The sequence below is a fragment of the Thunnus thynnus genome, chromosome 14 (genome assembly GCF_963924715.1).
Source record: "Thunnus thynnus chromosome 14, fThuThy2.1, whole genome shotgun sequence".
Taxonomy (NCBI): Eukaryota; Metazoa; Chordata; class Actinopteri; order Scombriformes; family Scombridae; genus Thunnus; species Thunnus thynnus.
The window spans coordinates 16,390,782-16,407,090 of NC_089530.1; the positions used below are offsets into that span (position 1 = coordinate 16,390,782).

The 16,309-nt window shown below is 45.3% G+C and overlaps 1 protein-coding gene across 9 annotated transcripts in view; it reads left to right on the forward strand.

Annotated features, from left to right (window-relative positions):
• Positions 1–16,309, forward strand: part of zmiz1a (zinc finger, MIZ-type containing 1a) — a 104,289-nt gene that overhangs the window by 68,370 nt on the left and 19,610 nt on the right. For 6 of the 9 annotated variants that reach the window (XM_067610237.1, XM_067610235.1, XM_067610240.1 and 3 more), the window contains 3 exons: positions 1,550–1,657; positions 4,306–4,419; positions 7,120–7,225. In XM_067610237.1, coding sequence (XP_067466338.1) covers positions 1,589–1,657; positions 4,306–4,419; positions 7,120–7,225 — 289 coding nt within the window. In that variant the 5' untranslated portion in view covers positions 1,550–1,588. Of the gene's footprint in view, positions 1–1,549; positions 1,658–4,305; positions 4,420–7,119; positions 7,226–10,116; positions 10,276–12,779; positions 13,064–13,279; positions 13,668–16,309 lie in introns of those variants that run through there. The other 3 variants (XM_067610243.1, XM_067610242.1, XM_067610241.1) reach the window with 3 other exon arrangements.

Here is a 16,309-nt window from a genome sequence, read left to right on the forward strand (position 1 = left end):
TAATCAATAGCCACAAGGTCAGACAGCCAGCGCTGGGTTGGAGCGTGCCCTGTTAGTGGTCCGTGGAGCTGCCTGACTGCTGAAGGGGATTTGTAGCACTTGTCAGGGCTTAAAGGAGCCCTCTCTGGACCACTTGCTCTGGGTGTAGTGTGTGAAAGAGACATGCTGGTTAGCAGCAGGAGAGGGAGACATCTACTGGGCGCAAGGTGACACCACAGCACAAGCAGAATTAGGCCACAAGCTTTGGTCACATCATCTGTGGTCAGAGTGGCTTTGAGCCCTGCAGGATGTAAAGTTAGCTGTTTTGCAGGGACTTTTCACAGACATGAGCAACTATTGCAGAGTCATGTCCATATGACCCGAAGAGAAACATTTGGCTGCCCGTCATTTGACCACATTCTGCCCGTTTTTCCCTCCAGAATTCCCCTTAACTCAAATGAGCAATGCATCCGGTGACGTTTAAGACTTGGAAGTGCACTCCAGGTAATTCTACTCTGGTAATGCTCAAGCTCAGAGGATTAGTAATACACTCTTACTCACGAAATGTTCCTTTGAAGTTTTACCTTTACGCTTAATCAAAGTGGAGAATTCAAGCTTTTGTGTTTACATGCTCTTCAGTGTGTGTGAAAAGAGAGAAAGAGCGTGCATACTTGCAGTACTCTTTCGAAGATAAGCGCACCCAGACTGAGCATTACACATGAAAACTCCCTGGCTGAGCACTATGCTTCCATCGTATTCTTTCTCTCGCTCTGTTTCTCACAGCAGGGGATCTTGGGGGACCCTTTATCAGCACTGAGCAGCTTTCTAGAGCCCAGGCTTCTCCCCCGCCCCACCTGTGGTTTCTCAGCTCGCCTTTTGTGTGGAGGAATGCGAGGCCGACCAACACTGATGGAGATAAACACGGAGGGATGGTGAGGGACAGAGGCCTCACTGGCAAACCAGCACGATACCTATTAATCCAGCTTCAGCCCATTTTCCTGAGATGGTCAGAGCTAGCAAGCGTGGGGTTGGTGGGGGGGTGGGGGGGATGGGGTGCTGAAATTGGTCTTGTTGCTGCTGCTTCCCGTCGTTGGATCAGAAGAAGAGATACACAGAGAGAAAGAGATGCTGTAAAGCCGAGCCTTATCTGCTGTTAGATGCGGACATGAATTAGTCGTCTACGCCACACTGATAACCTTGACTGCGAGGTGTGCATCTTTTAAACCGAGATAACGGTTGATGTCCTTTCTCTCGCGGATTTTTCTCCCACCGGTAACACGAAGCAATAAAGTTTTCTTTCCGTTTCATCATGGTCCCGTGCTGCTGTGGAACATCTCAGTTTCATGCATTTGCCAAAAAAAAAAAAAAAAAAAAAAAAAACCATGCTTGAGGCAGATCGAGCCCTTCCATGAGTCAGTGCATAAACAAGCTGGCTTCCCTCTTTGAGATGTAACGTAATTTGTCAAGCTGCTAAAACGCTGTTTGAACTTCACAGGCTACAAACTCTTTACATGGGCGACCTGACAGAAATGTGTTCTAACAGATGTACCTCTCCTCTTGTGTTTTTCAGAGTACAGAACTTTAATGGCGTCCCGGTAGAGACATCAAGATGAACACGTTACCATCAATGGACCGGCACATCCAGCAGACCAATGACAGGCTGCAGTGCATCAAACAGGTGTCCTTTAACTTCTTTCAGTACTATGCAGACATAAGAATCTCTACTCTCTTCTCCTCTCCTCTCCTTTCTCCTCTCTCCTCTCTCCTCTCAGCACCTTATATGGACATCAGTTTTTCTGGCCATTAGCTCCAGTCACACAGATCATGTTGCACAGGGTCATAGAGAGAGAGAGAGAGAGAGAGAGAGAGAGGCAAATCTGGCAGTGAACACAAGAAAAGACTTCAAAGAGACTATCAACATAACAGACTCGACTTCTCTTTTCTCCCCCCCCCCGCCACCCCCGCCCCCCGCGGTCCTGTGTTCCCTTACATCACGTTCCTGACTCTTGACGTATGCGGGCCCTTGTTGTGGTTTTGCTTAAATGCTTCCTTGACTGCCAGCTTTCAGGAGACTCCTCACAGACAGATACAGCCAGAACGACACAGACAGACAGACATAACCCAGGGCTACCGCCTCTGCCTGTGATTAATAGTCTACAAGAGCTGGCTGGTTGGCTGGCAGGCTGTGGGCTTATTTGTTTATGCTATGTGGGTGTGATCCTTTATATCTCCCAACATCCATATGACACCAAGCTTTACATTGAATCAGTGAATGATAAGGCTTTGCACGATTATAAGGTGACATTTCCCTTTTTTCTTTCCACCCCCACCCCTACTTTGTCTCCCGAGCACCCCACTATAATAACCTTTTATCCAAACCGACTCTGATTGCCACAATTCTTTCTCTGTGATTGCATGCAGCTTGACATCAAAATCTTGGAAAATGTTAGCTTTTTTTTTTTTACAAATGAGCAAATTCGGTGGAATTGACACCACTCGCTTCAACAAAGCCTCCTCAGTTATTTTCATAGGCGTCACTGACACAGCCCTAAATAGCCCGAATTAACGCGTCAAGCTTAATAAACGCACTAATTGTAGTTTGGTTTATATACTCGCAGCTCATAGTAAACCACACTTCAAAGGCGCAGAGTTACTCTGTGAGCTCTGAGCTTGTGGCGGCTCTGCCAGCAGGGTGTTGTTTTGGTTTGGGGAAAGCCGCTGGCAGAGAGCCAGGTGTTATGCTGTTTTTCACGCAGCCAGGTAGGCACTGAACAGCCTGATCCTTTGGCTGGCCTGAAAAGGGGGTAAGTCAGTCCATCATCTCACAGAGGACAGTCTGTCAAACGTCTGGCTCTTTGTCTGAAACCCCATCTCTGCTGCTGCTGCTCAACCCCTCTCTCTCTCCCCCCCCCCCCCGCCTGCCCCTCCACCTCCCTGCTCTTGTCCTCATCCAACCCTGAACAGCAACAACAACAAGAACAGCTCAGGGCCCATTCTCCTCCCCGAAAGTCAGTGGAGCTGTTTCACTCCGCTGTCCTCCCCCTCACACCAGAGTCAAGGTTGTCAGGCAGAGTCGGTGGCAAACACTGCAGCAGGAGGAGCTGTGAGTTCAGATCTAGACAGACAGCCCCTGCTGTGCTAGTTCTGATTCCTCTCGCGCTGGAGGCTGATACGCCTCCCATCAAGCAGCAATAATGCTAGATTATATCATTCATCTAGAACAGGCTCTTCTCCTCCCTCTCACTCAACAAGATCATCTTTCTCTCACTCTCCCTGCTTCTCTTCACCATCAGTCAAACCCCTGTGAGAGTCCACAGCTAACTCTATAATGGCTAATCTTCACATCACAAAAGATGAGTCACTCAAGGCCTCTCTTGAAGCTCATGATATCATTGGAAGCTCGCACAGATTTTCTCTGTGGGCGGGTACCGGGCTCGATAGGTTAGGCTGCGCTTTCCACCGAAGAGCCCTTTTGTCACTCGCCGCCAGAAAAGCTGCCCTTTCAGAAACGCTCACCTCTGCTGCCCCCTAAAGACAATAGTTCTACCTTCTCTGGAAGAACACACAAAACAAGGCGCTTCAGCTCCAGATGAGAATAATAAATGCTTTCAAGTGGGCTCAATCTTGCCGACTGAACACACTGCAGCTCTGCGCCATTTCAGAGCTATTAACCTCCTGAGCCGTGAAGAAAGGGAGCCCAATTTTAAAACCGCTTATTGTGTCCTGCCAGCCTGAGTAGCCTTCAGACACTGGGAAGAAAAGACTCAACTGTTTCAGGCCTCAGTGAACAAGCAAGAGAGACAGACAGAGACTGAAAGAGATTAGACAACACACCAACGGCGCGTATTGAGTCTGCACACATAGCTGCCAGGACCAAGGTTGTTTTCTTTGTGCACAGCCAAGCCAGCCAGTGGACTTCTGGTGCTGAGGCTCTGTTACACTCTGAAAACAGGCAATGAATGAGGGGAAGAGAGCGGAGGAGGATTGGAGGGAAAGATTTGGTTGCTGTGTGGGTCATGAGGGTGAGGGCTGGGTGTTGCCAAGAGAGATTAACAAGAAACACTGGCATCATTGTTGATATGGGTGTGATCTTCTTCCCACAATGCAACAGAGCCCTGAGTGGGCGTGCATTGGAAGGAGTCAAGGTCCTCACAGGGTTGCGCAGAAACACAAGACATTAAATCAAGCGAGTTTGGAGGGAGAGCGCAAGGCTAGAGAACTATTTGGTTTCAGTGTTTTTCCAATTTGTACTTAATGTGAAAAAAAATAACGCCCATTATTTCCCATTGTTTCTAATGGCAGTCTGCTTTCTCTGTGTTTGCACAGCACTTACAGAACCCGGCCAACTTCCACTCAGCAGCTACAGAGCTGCTAGACTGGTGTGGAGATCCCCGGGCCTTCCAGCGACCTTTTGAGCAAAGCCTCATGGGATGTCTGACGGTACGCAAACACTAATTATGGTTTTCACTGGGTTTTTCAGGTACTTTTTAGGAGGTGTGAGCAAAACAGTAATTAGATTTTGGAAAGAAAATGGGATGATGTGTCCACTTCTGAGGCTTTTAACCTACTTTTGTGATACTGCGAGTGAATCTAGACAAACAGGAGAACAAAGTGCGGATACTCATGCCATGCCAAAGTCTTTGTCACCCACTGCTCCTCTCCACTTTGTGCTTGCCAAACACACACACTGAAAAAGAAGCTTGAATAGTACTGTGGGTATTGGCTATCCCCTCTTAGTTCACCAGCTACCACTCATCGATCTGGGCACGAGGCCAGAGAGCCGGCCTGCTGATCTGCATAAGGTGTGTGAGAAAACACACACACACAATACTTATACATACATGCACAAGTCGCTTGTGTGGAAGAGGTTTTAGAGCAGAGAATTGAAAGTTTTTATCGCTACAATCAGTCTTTGAAACGCTGAAGTTAACATTGTTCCCAGCAGAAGTGGTAGCGTGAGCAAACAGATAAATGCTCATTAACGTGTAAATCACAATAAAAGCCTCTTAACGGCTGATAAAGAGCCATACAATGGAGCCCACCACTGAGATCCCGCTCAGCATGGGGCTGTTTCCATCAGCTAAATTGTTTCATCAGACTCGGAGAGCAAACTGCTTCTTATCAGGAGAATTACAGCGCTCAACAAGTCCATGCATTCTTTCAAGGATTCCTCCTTCATGACGTTCCTCTCTGGTTATGTGAAGTATCTATGCGCTGAACTGACATAGAAAGATGACTGTGCATCTCTTTTTTTTTTTAATCACAGCCCATGAGAGTTGTCATAGCTGAATGAAACCGCCTCATGCGGAGACGCTTGTTCCCTCTGGCGTGTCGTACATGTGGAGGTCATCCTCCATTCCCCGGTGGAACATCAGCTCCAGAGCCAATAAAAGATGACATAACTGAGCTGTCAGTGCTGTTCTGATAGCTCTGTCTGTCTGCTTTTTCTCTTCACGCATATAGCGAGAGCGTGGGTAATGTCAAAGCACGTAGACGACTGTGTTATTCCTGCCACTAGTCTCACAGTCTTCTATTGTCACCCACGTAGTTCACAAGGAGCTGTTTCTCATATACAACAAGTAGAAATAAACGACATAGCTGGGTTTTTTTTGGGTTTTTTTTTTTTTTTTTTTGAATGGCCCAGTAACCTTCCATCCCCTCTTGCAGCACTCGTGCTTTTTTCATGTTGACAGGAATATGGGGTTGGATGTACATCCTCAGAGGGAGATTAAGCTGAAAAAGGCTTATGAGGTGAAACACTGTTAAATCCGTGTTGAATCTATGCTAGCCTCTGTAGCTGGCCGCCTGCCTTGTACAAACTGTAGGGCAGACACGGTCACGCAGGAAATTAAACGATTGACAACAACATGATTCGGCCAACCGCGAGAGTCGCCATCGTTCACATCAGATGGTCGGGATCGAATAGATTGTGAAGTTACCTCATCCCCTGTGACGATGTCCTCATGTCTTCTATACAGCTTCAAATGAATGTAACCTGATTAACTCAAACTATCTTGATTAAAACAGTCAAATAATTTTTTTAAAAACATAACCTGCGTAGTTTGTCTTTCAGTGCTCAAGCAGCCATACAGCCAGCGACAAAGGCACTTTATGATCACTGCTAGCTGTTACGTCGGCTCTCTAAGAAGCACCCCCAGCTGACCTTGTTAATGGTAATGTGTGTTTCGAGGTCAGAGGGAACAGAGGAGTTGTCATCTGTTAGCAGATAAAAGCAGAGAGGTTTCCCTTTTAATAATGATTTAGCCTTGTCTCCTGAGTCCTGTTTAACGTTACTCAGCATCCCCTTTAACTTTATATTAGAGTCCGGGAGGCTTCTGCTTCATGTCCCATAAAGGCACAACCTCCTTTTTGAAGTCATTAACACAAAAGGATTATTAAAGTCTTACAGCTGGAGACTGGTCCTTCTCAAAATTGGAGGGAAAAACAGGATTTTGAACCTTTTTTAACCTAGGGGAGGCTTTACATTCTAGTCTTTTTCTACACTGCCCTCCGATACACTCACACAGTTTGGCTGAACACAAGCTCACATCAACACCAGGGAGAGACATCCCAGTACCTATTATTTCCACATTTTCCAGGGCCTGTTTGGGTAATTGACCCAGCAACCTTTAGTTGGGAGACAAACTCTGTTCACTTTGGGGCCAGAGCAGTCTTGTTTGAGGATAACCTTTCAAAGACTCTGCTCGTTCTGCAAAGCGACTGTGGTTTGGCTTCCTCACCTCTCTTGGAGGTCGATGCAGTCATCAGACTTGTCCTGACCGTGGATCACTGGAGCAATCCAGACTCCAGACTCCACATTAATCTCACTGTGTCTGTGTGAGTGAGAGTGTTGATATTAAGTGTCTGTCTGAAGATAAGTGAAGTTTCAATGACAGACTAGCTCAGAATATTAACACTATTAAGTAAGTGAAAGGATTACGATGCCTTTACAGCAGTTTATATGGATGGATGGATGGATAGATAGATAGATAGATAGATAGAATACAGAATTTGCTACATCTGCTTTAAGCTGCTGCTTTTAACGATGCAATTAAAATGATGTAACTATCAAAGAACAACACATCACATAATGCTGATCTTATTAGCATTATACTCATCATCCATTGCTCTTTCCCCCAGGTGGTGAGTCGCGTCGCTGCTCAACAGGGGTTTGACTTGGACCTGGGCTACAGGTTGCTGGCTGTCTGTGCGGCCAACAGGGACAAATTCACTCCCAAATCAGCAGGTAAGACCCACCGCTTTCCTAAAACACCAGCAGATAACATGCTCATACATCATCTCATTTACTGCTGTTGACTTGCCAGACAGTGGACGTTAGATGGCGCATTGTTGTGTTTACAAGTAAAACAAATCATTGTATGGCTTGTAGTCCTGATCCATTTCATTACTGTGGTTGAGCTATGAATGCACAATGTAGCTGCACATGTTTTCAGCACTTTATAAGGTATATTTGGATGTTTTATTGGCAAGACACAGGGCATGTCATTATTATACCATCAGACAGCTTAATTTACAAATGATTGTTTTTCTTTCTTTCAATACTTAAAAATGAAAACATGTCTGTTAAGTTAATATGAATCTATGGTTTGGAAATTTTTGATTTCTACAAATGACTGCGACCACAGACATTACGCAAAAAGCCCATAGAGCATCATAATGTCGGATATTTTTAGTCCCCATTAAACATTAATGTGCTATTGAGATGAGCTGTGGTAACCTCACAAAAACCGTCTACTCAACAGTCTTTCCACACAAAACCCACACTCACACTCATACGTGCAGTCTGTACACGCACGCACATGCAACTAGAGAGAGGAGAAGGAGTGAGCAGTAATGCTATCCTCAGACATTTACCTATCAAATCCAATTTCCCACGATCCATACCTCCCATCCCCGCCTCCTGCTCGTGCAGGAGCGGCCCGTTCTTGTACATCTGTCAAAGTGAAATGTGCAGAGGCGGGAGGGGGGGGGGAGGGAGAGAAAGAGATGGATGGCTGAAGAGGTGTCGCTGATGTGTGTTGGACCACTCACTGCCTGACAGAGACCTGACAAAACTGTAGAGAGTCAGTCAGAACACAGATAAACCTTTGTTCAGCAGTTACATAAGTGGCAGCGGTGACAGTCGAATATTTTGATTAAACCTGCAGTGCGGAACTTTTACATATAAATGAACGTCTGTTACACTCAAGCCCTTGCCAAACGAGTTCACACAATGCTGATTAAGCCTATGACCGCCAGATAAATCTCTGTATTTTATAGTATACCAGAGTTTTTAATCCGGTGTCGGGTTCAACATTCTCACACTGGCCGGATGAATGAATTCAGCTAGAAACAGAACGTGTACTAGAGACTTCCGCTGGTCAAGTGGCTAACATCTGGTTAGCCGTCAGCTAACTTGAATGGGGATAAAATAATTTAAACGTGCAGCTCTTCTAGACTTCCCAAATATTATCGGGCCGAACGGATCAAATTCTGATAGTGAAATGAATCATTTCGCGGGGATTGTGACACTCAATACATTTTATTCACCGTTTTATAGCCACAACAGTAGCGACGGAGTGGGCTGCGGTAGAGCCATGACGTAAGCACGTGTTGACAGTGTTTTGTAATTAGTCTCACTGCCAGAAGGGGGAGACAAAAGTCCCGCACTCCAGCTTTAAACTGTCTGATTTCTTTGTTTTGCCGACAAGGCGAACATGTTGCTCTTTCATAACAGGAACTGCAGTGACAACACTGACAGTAACACTCTGAAATCTTACTCCATAATTCGTCATACAAACTGCAATGTGTTGCAATGGAATATGCAGATGCACATGGGCTGAATATATCAGTTTCTATTTTTTCTTGCTCACATGGCCCCATGATATGATATGGACATTTGTTCAAGCTGAATATCCTCTTTCAGTTGTGGTGGGAAGCGTCTTGTTGGGAGGAACTTAAGTGGGCAGACAGACGTCAGTGTACAATATTGATTGCCGTATTTCTCTCTCTGTCTGTGTTCCTGTGTTGGGATAATGTGATTGTTGTCCAGGCATGGCTCGGACTGGCTGGCTGTCTGGGCCCGACTGACAGTCAGAATCATCTTCAGGCCTGCTGATGGTTCTGGGATCTAATAGAAGACAGCACTGGGTTTCAGGAAGGGCTGTTTATGCACGGCGGACAAATGGGAACTGTAGTGTAATTATGCGGGTGGGGGGTGGGGGGGTGGATGGGAGATATGATGCAGCCAGTCATCTAAACGAGGCAGGCAGGCTGTTGGGGTGGGAGGCAGATGTGACTCAGGGCAGATCTGACTCACTGCGCATCCATCTTACCTCCCTTACAAGGACGTCTGTCTGAGAAAGCAGACGGGAGGGCGACAGAGGAGATGTGATGCACACTGGAACATGCATGCGCTCATACAAACGCATTAACAAAAATGCAGAGAAGCATGCAGCTTTTACTGCTGTATGGTCATATTTGTGTGTTTTTACTGTGTGTGTGTGTGTATGTATGCATACATGAATGTGTGTCTAAATGTGCAGCCCCAGCACAATCATCTGATAGCCTGCATGGCGACAGAGGTCCGCAAATCTGACACCTGAGAGCCCAGACGATGGCCGAGGAGTCTGGGAAGCTCTCTGTGGGCTCCTCAGGGGAAGAGCCAGACTGTGAAGACTGCAGATCAATCACACTGACGCTTTCTTTCAGAGCATCAGTTAAAGAGGAAATAATTAAGGAAATAATTAAAGAGGGAAAAGCAATTATTGCTACCCACTTTTTTGCAATTTGACAACTTGGGTTGTTGCAAAATTAAGCTGACGTGCGTATAATACAACCACAAAATCCTCTCATTGCTGCAGAGTGCATGCAAATACCATGTGATCAGGCAGACACTTTACTAGAAAGTAATGACTGCTAAAAGTAGTAAAATACTTCCTGTAAGTCATCTAGTAATTACTAACCAGTGATTTGTTTGATAGTTTTGGCACTTTCATATCTCCAGAGAAAGAAAAGAACATTTTCCACCTTACAGTTGTAGTTAAGGTTTGTGTTCGTAATTTTCTTTTTGCATGTGAGCCTATGAACCAATACCGTAAATGCCCAAACTTGCGCGCCCGTATTAATGTATGAACTGCTGCCGTGTGAGACCTTTCGAGTGAAGTGGAGCGATTTTCAGCAACAGCAGGCCGCTGCTGATGAGCTGTCTGGAGATTGTGACCCTGCAGTGTGGTCTGGGGGGGATTAGTGTGTTGCTCTAATCTGGAATCAGCCAGTGAAGAGACTTATCTGCTGGTAGGTGAGCTAGCATTAGCGCTGTTACCTCTCAGTACCAGCGAGGAGAATGCACGGCTTTACCGCTGTTAGCATGCTAGCAGCTCACAATGTTACATTTAGTTGACACCCTCAAAGTTCAGTTATTGTGTAGTCGTACTTATTGAACACTGCTTTTTCTTTTTTTTTTTTGCAAATGCTAAATTTTAAAATTCACACTCTTGTTTAAAAACTGTCCTTCGAGTGCTTTATGTTTTACTTAGTAGTAATGTGGAGTCAGCTACGAGCAGATGTCCTGCTGAGAGGTTCATTAGATAATAGGTGTGCTGTTGCCCTACAAACACACACGACCCTAATGGACTGTGAGCTGTTGGTCGACTGTGAAGTTCAGCAGACCACAAATCAGATTAACTACATAATCTATCCAGGGTTTTACTGTTTCCTTCCTCAGTGAATGTGCCACACTCTGTCACCAAGCTCACAGCACTTTGTCCTCTTTCTTTCTGAAGCATAAGCTCCAATAATAAACCCTAAAATGTATAATTATGAGATGTTATCTTTTTTTTTTCTTAAATTCTCAGATTGTCAGTTGCCGTTCATTCTCTGTCTTCTCATTGACAATATCCCCTCCTGCACAGTTTTAATTAGATGAAAGCGTGACTCAGATTGTTTTGAACGTGTGTTATGTTTTACGACGTGACTTGACACGCTGTGGATTAAAGGTAGCTGCTCCTGGAATGATAGCTATGTTCTTAGAGACCTGCTTTAATGTTTAAGTCAGACGCAGGTTGCTGCTTGTTGTTCCTCCGTGTTGCTCAAAGGAATAATGATTCAGTCGTTTATATTGGCATCGCATGTTCACAGCTGACAGCTAGAATTCACACAGAAGTTTGAACTCTAGTAGTGAAGGTAAAATGATTTTTTTTATTTTTTTTTTTAAAGGGAAAATATGATGGAAAGCTTTGCTCTGGATGGTTGGTAAATCCCCACACCACCGCACGCCTGACATAATAAAAATAGTCCCAGGAGAACTGCAGAATTGTCAGTGTTCGGTCAATCAACAGAGCGTACTCACAGGGCGATCAGGAAAACAACCGCTCTGCTGTGTCAACAATGACAGAAAACTTCCAGGGTGTGGCTGTAACACTCACCCCATGAGTGAAAAACACATTCACACAAACACACACACACACAAAGCAGTTCATCATCCCATAACTCCCATAATTCAGCAAAAAAGTGGAAGACAATGAACAACTGTAAGTAAGTGCTCCCATAAGACTCTATGTAGACTCAATGCACACAGTGTGAGTGCCTGTAAGTACACACACACACCTACACTCTCTCTCTCTCTCTCTCCCCCTTCGGCCTACAACAATCTGACATGTCTTCCACTTATCTGTCTCAATTTACTTTTACTTGATTGATTTTCTCACCCTGTCTTTCTTTCCATCTTTGAGCTGTGTGTGTAGAACCAGAGGAAGGTGTAGGCATCCTTTGTTACTGACCCAATCAACCTTACAGACTTTTATATTTAATTACTGCTGAGTAAGAGCAGCACACTGAATTATTAACAGGAAACAGAGTTTATTTTTAGCAGACGGGCCTCTCCTCTGACACTCTCCAGTGGTTCGCCTTAGATGATGAAATCCCTTTGCAACACAAAACTACCTTCAGAACTTCACTATTAAATTTATAGAAATAAAGCTCATGGGGAAATACTTATTAGGGTAGCTGCATCTCCAGCCTCTGGCTGATTGGGTCCTCTATCACTCGCTTCTTAATTGGTTCGGTTTACACAGTTGCAAGTAAATTCATTTTGATAATATCCCAGCTGAACCGGTGTTGCAGTTGTACTCCAAACACAGAAGACTTTGTTCTTGTCAAAAACCGGATGAGCAAATTATTTAAATCCTCCTTTTGTTTAGGGTTGACTGATCCGGCACCCACACCTCAGGACTCAACCATCACCATCTCCCCTCACCCATCATCCCCCCCAGGGGGTTTGCGACACACCCTTTTCAAGTTATATTTCTGTCCCAACAATGCCTCCGTTGTGAGCGTTTCATTTCTGCGTGGGATATTTGTGAAACTGTTGATGACTGAGTGTGTCTGTCACACAAAAGCCGCACAAAAGACAACTTCCCTTTGCTGTCACAAGGCCAGTGGGCTTTCCCCCTCTTCGGCTCCACAGCACATCTCAACGTTTAGGTAAGGGGTGACAACAATGGCAGGTTAGGTCTTTCCTGTTCATTCACCCACATTGCTTTTTTTTGGGGGGGGGGGGGGGGGGGGTTATGTTAGGGGCAGGCGATTAGAGGATAAACTCAGATTCACCCTCGACCTGCTTCCCCTTTGATTCAGCTGCGCTCAGATATTCTTCTGCTAGTCTCTGATGTGTCTTGTTAGTTGGATTTACAAAGTGGCCCCTGATGAAGACAGGGTGACGTTGTCAGGTTAGATTGCCCAATCAGCTTCTGTGATAAGGCTGATGACTTAATAGTTGTCTGTCATTGAATAGACTGATCTTTACATCTTGTACTTTCTTCGCTCCCCACTTCCTCTTTCGTGCATTGGCTTCCAGCCAGCCTGCCTAGCATATTAAGCTCCACCCATTTCTGCAAGTTTGCAATCTGAGTTTGAGTTTTTTTTTTTTTTTTCTCTCTTCTTGACGAATGGCAGTCGCATTGCCAGATTATGTACGTGTGCATTTCTGTGTGCACTGTCTAAGTGTGTGATGGCAGCTTAGAGAAACAGGGCAATGGAGCGCTAGACAGGCGAGGCACATTAATAACAGCACCTCACGACAGAGGTGAGAAGCACTGGAATATCTTGCCTCCTCTATCTCTACTCCTGTTTGTCTGCGTCGGCTCGCTGTCTTTATCTCTCCTTCTCATCCTCCCTCCTCCTTCTGTCTCTTCTGCTCCCTCTGTCTATTCTCCCCCCCCCCCCCCCCCCCCTCCTCCTTGCTTCCCCCCTCCCCCGCTGTCTCGAGAGTGTGTTGGAGCCGGTAGCAGGTACAGCAAGAGCCCATTAGTGCAGAGCCCTGCTCTGATTGGATAAGCCAGAAGTAACCGGGAGACTGCCTCTGAATAATTGATGTGCATTGTGCAGACGCCGGACAAGGGAAAAAGACAGATCAGAGAGCAGGGGAGGAGAAAGAGAGTGAGCAAAAGAGAAAGAGAGAGGAAGACAGAAGAGGGGAGAGGAAGTAAGGGAAGAAAGGGTGAGCAGAGTAAGGGATATGTGCAGAGAGTGACAGTGATAAGGTGCAAGCAGAAGGCTTTGGAAGCAGCAAAAGCTTTGAGAGTTTCCACTGGCCTCTGCGGGAACAGGAGCATTTGTGACACTTGAGTCTTTTCGCTGCGCTATGAAGGGAATGAGATGAGATGTGCAGGGACTTTGCTTGGCTCAGGGTAAGTGTGGGTGTGTGTGTGTGTGTCTTTACTGGCTGTCCATGTGTGTATCTCTGCACTACACCATCTAGTATATTATTGTGTGTATACGCAGTTATGGGGCAGGATCAGGGGTTAATAGAGGCCATCTGAATTGCAGTAATCGGAGCAGCGTTATTTTCGTGTTAGTTAGAAGCATTAATTGCAATTGTGCTTTGACATTGTTGTGTCTGTTTTAAACTGCAAATTAGGCCACAAATAATACAGACTTCTGCCGTGTTTAGTGTGCTAGTGTGACTGTAGTCCAAAGCACTGGCCACTCACACAAGACAGGATCAGAACGGATCAGCTGACCACAGGTTGACCTACATGCTGTTCTGTCAAAGGGTCACTCTGTGTGGGTTTGTGTCTGCGTGCACAGTGCACAAGCATATGTTTTTGAACTATTTCTGGGCTTCGTGGGTCAGGGTTACAAGTGAAGTTGTGGTTATGTGTCGGTCTTTATGTTTTGTACGAAGGCTGAGCATTAAGAGAGTTTACTTTGGGGTTAAATTTTGAGGAATTGGTTATGTTTCGGGTTAGGGAAGTCAGATTTGATTGTGAAATAATTAGTTAGTACTCACAAAGATAAAAGACCAAGCATATGTGTAGCTTATTCTTTTTTTTTATCTTAATGACACAATTAGTTCCATCTTGCTTGTTGATGTGAAGAATAATATTACATAAGTGCAGGTGGCAAAGCAGCATCATACTGGACGTTCAACAACTTATCCCACTTTATGGCACCTAAAGGAGCATGTATCCATGTTGGTGTGAAGGGTGCAAGTGTATGTGTTTCTATGTCTGGAGAAGATGACCCACTTTTCCACTGTGGATTCTTTTTTTAAGTTGATGACCTGTGCTTGGAGCCAGAGCCTGTCTGCCTGTCCACTCATTAGGAGAGGAGGAGGAGGGGGAGAAGAAGGAGGGGGGGGGGAGTGTAGTCATGGAAGGACAAAGCAGCAAGATCAGTGCAGCAAAGGCCTGCTTTTTTTCAGCCTTTAGTGGTGTTTAAGCATGTGTTTCAGCAAGCTAATAGGAATTATCTTCTTATTGTCAAAGGTGCGTCTCATAAAGGGAAACAACACTTCCCTCACTTGAACGAATAAAGGCCAGTCAGGCAATAAAAGTGATGCGATGCTGCTGCAGGCTCGTTCGATCTAACCTTAAAACCGACAGCTATAAAACAATAACACAATCTTCCATCGACATGTAGAAAACACCACAATATAATGCGACTTCCAGCTAGCTGTGGGGGAAGCTGCAGCACTTCCTGTTAGCCTGAGCAGAGTGTAAACTGCTGAAACTGTCTGCATCCTCAACCTCACGGCCACATGCAGCCGCTCTGGCCTTCCTCCTTCCTCTCTGGCTCCAACGCTTTGTTTGTATCGTTTTACTCTATACTTCGGTGACCTCCTGTGACTGCACTCTTGAGTACTTCCCATCAGGCTGTTTAGTGACTCATTCATGACATTTGACTTTGAACTCTGTGTGTGTGTGTGTGTGTGTGTGTGTGTGTGTGTGTATGTGGGTGGGTGGGTGGGTGGGTGTATGCAAGGGGGGGCCCACATCAGTTTTTGCAATTTGTTTCTGCTTTTTTCTGTGAATCATTGCCATGCTTCCCATCCCTTCCTTCTCCCACTGAAAGCAAGTGGCCAACTGAAGTTGTGTTTTATTTGTTGCTGGAGAATTCAGAGAGGAATTTCTGGTAGGACAAACTGATGTGAAGTATTGATAGCAGCGAGGGTGAAGTTCTCAGCGCCTCGGGCGATACAGTAGAGTTGTAGGATGTGTTCCAAGAAATACTAATAAGATTCCTCAGTCTTGTTAATAGCTTTCATATCTCCTCAGCTCTTAAGTCAAGGTGTTTTGACGTCTTCTCATGGCCGCTCATCAATGAGTTCTTCTTTAACTAATTCACCTGTAATAGAGCCACAGCTGGAATTGCATTACTTTTTAATCACAGTCTTATATTATGAAACAGCAGCCCCAGGAAATCTCAGAATTCTTGATTGTGTTTCTCACCCTAATGATTTCATTGAAGGAACAACAGTGTGAGATGAAAGACATATTGTGGAAGTTGAGACAAGTAGCGTGTCTGGTTATAATTAGGCATGTGATATTTACTAGTTCCCCTCCAGTGGTGGGGAGCTGCGCGTGGCTGATAAGAGCAATTCATTCACAGCTTGCTGTTCTCTGATGTTCTTTCTAGCCGTGCGAGGCGCTTTACCGTATAAGCATATCTTCACAAAACCCAGACACTGACTGTGTTTGTTTACTCACTAACACAGACCTCAGTTTCCATATTTACTTCACTTTTTTCTTTTTTCTTTTTCTTTTGTACATATGCTTGTGTGTACGTACCTGTGCGCAGATATGTACAGTTACTTCCCTGTTAACTTTTACGTGCCTTTGAGTAAAGTCGGTTTCGTCACAAATGAAAGATTATTAGTCATGTTATCTGGCATCGTGAGTGTCGCAACAGTTCTCTGGTACAGATGTGGAAGGTCGTGACGCCGGGGCTTACGTCTGTATCCAGTAAGCGCTGACTCGCACGGCATCTGACGCAGATATATCAGCCACCTGAATTTCATATCGCAGCCAGGATGCAGGTCAAACCCATA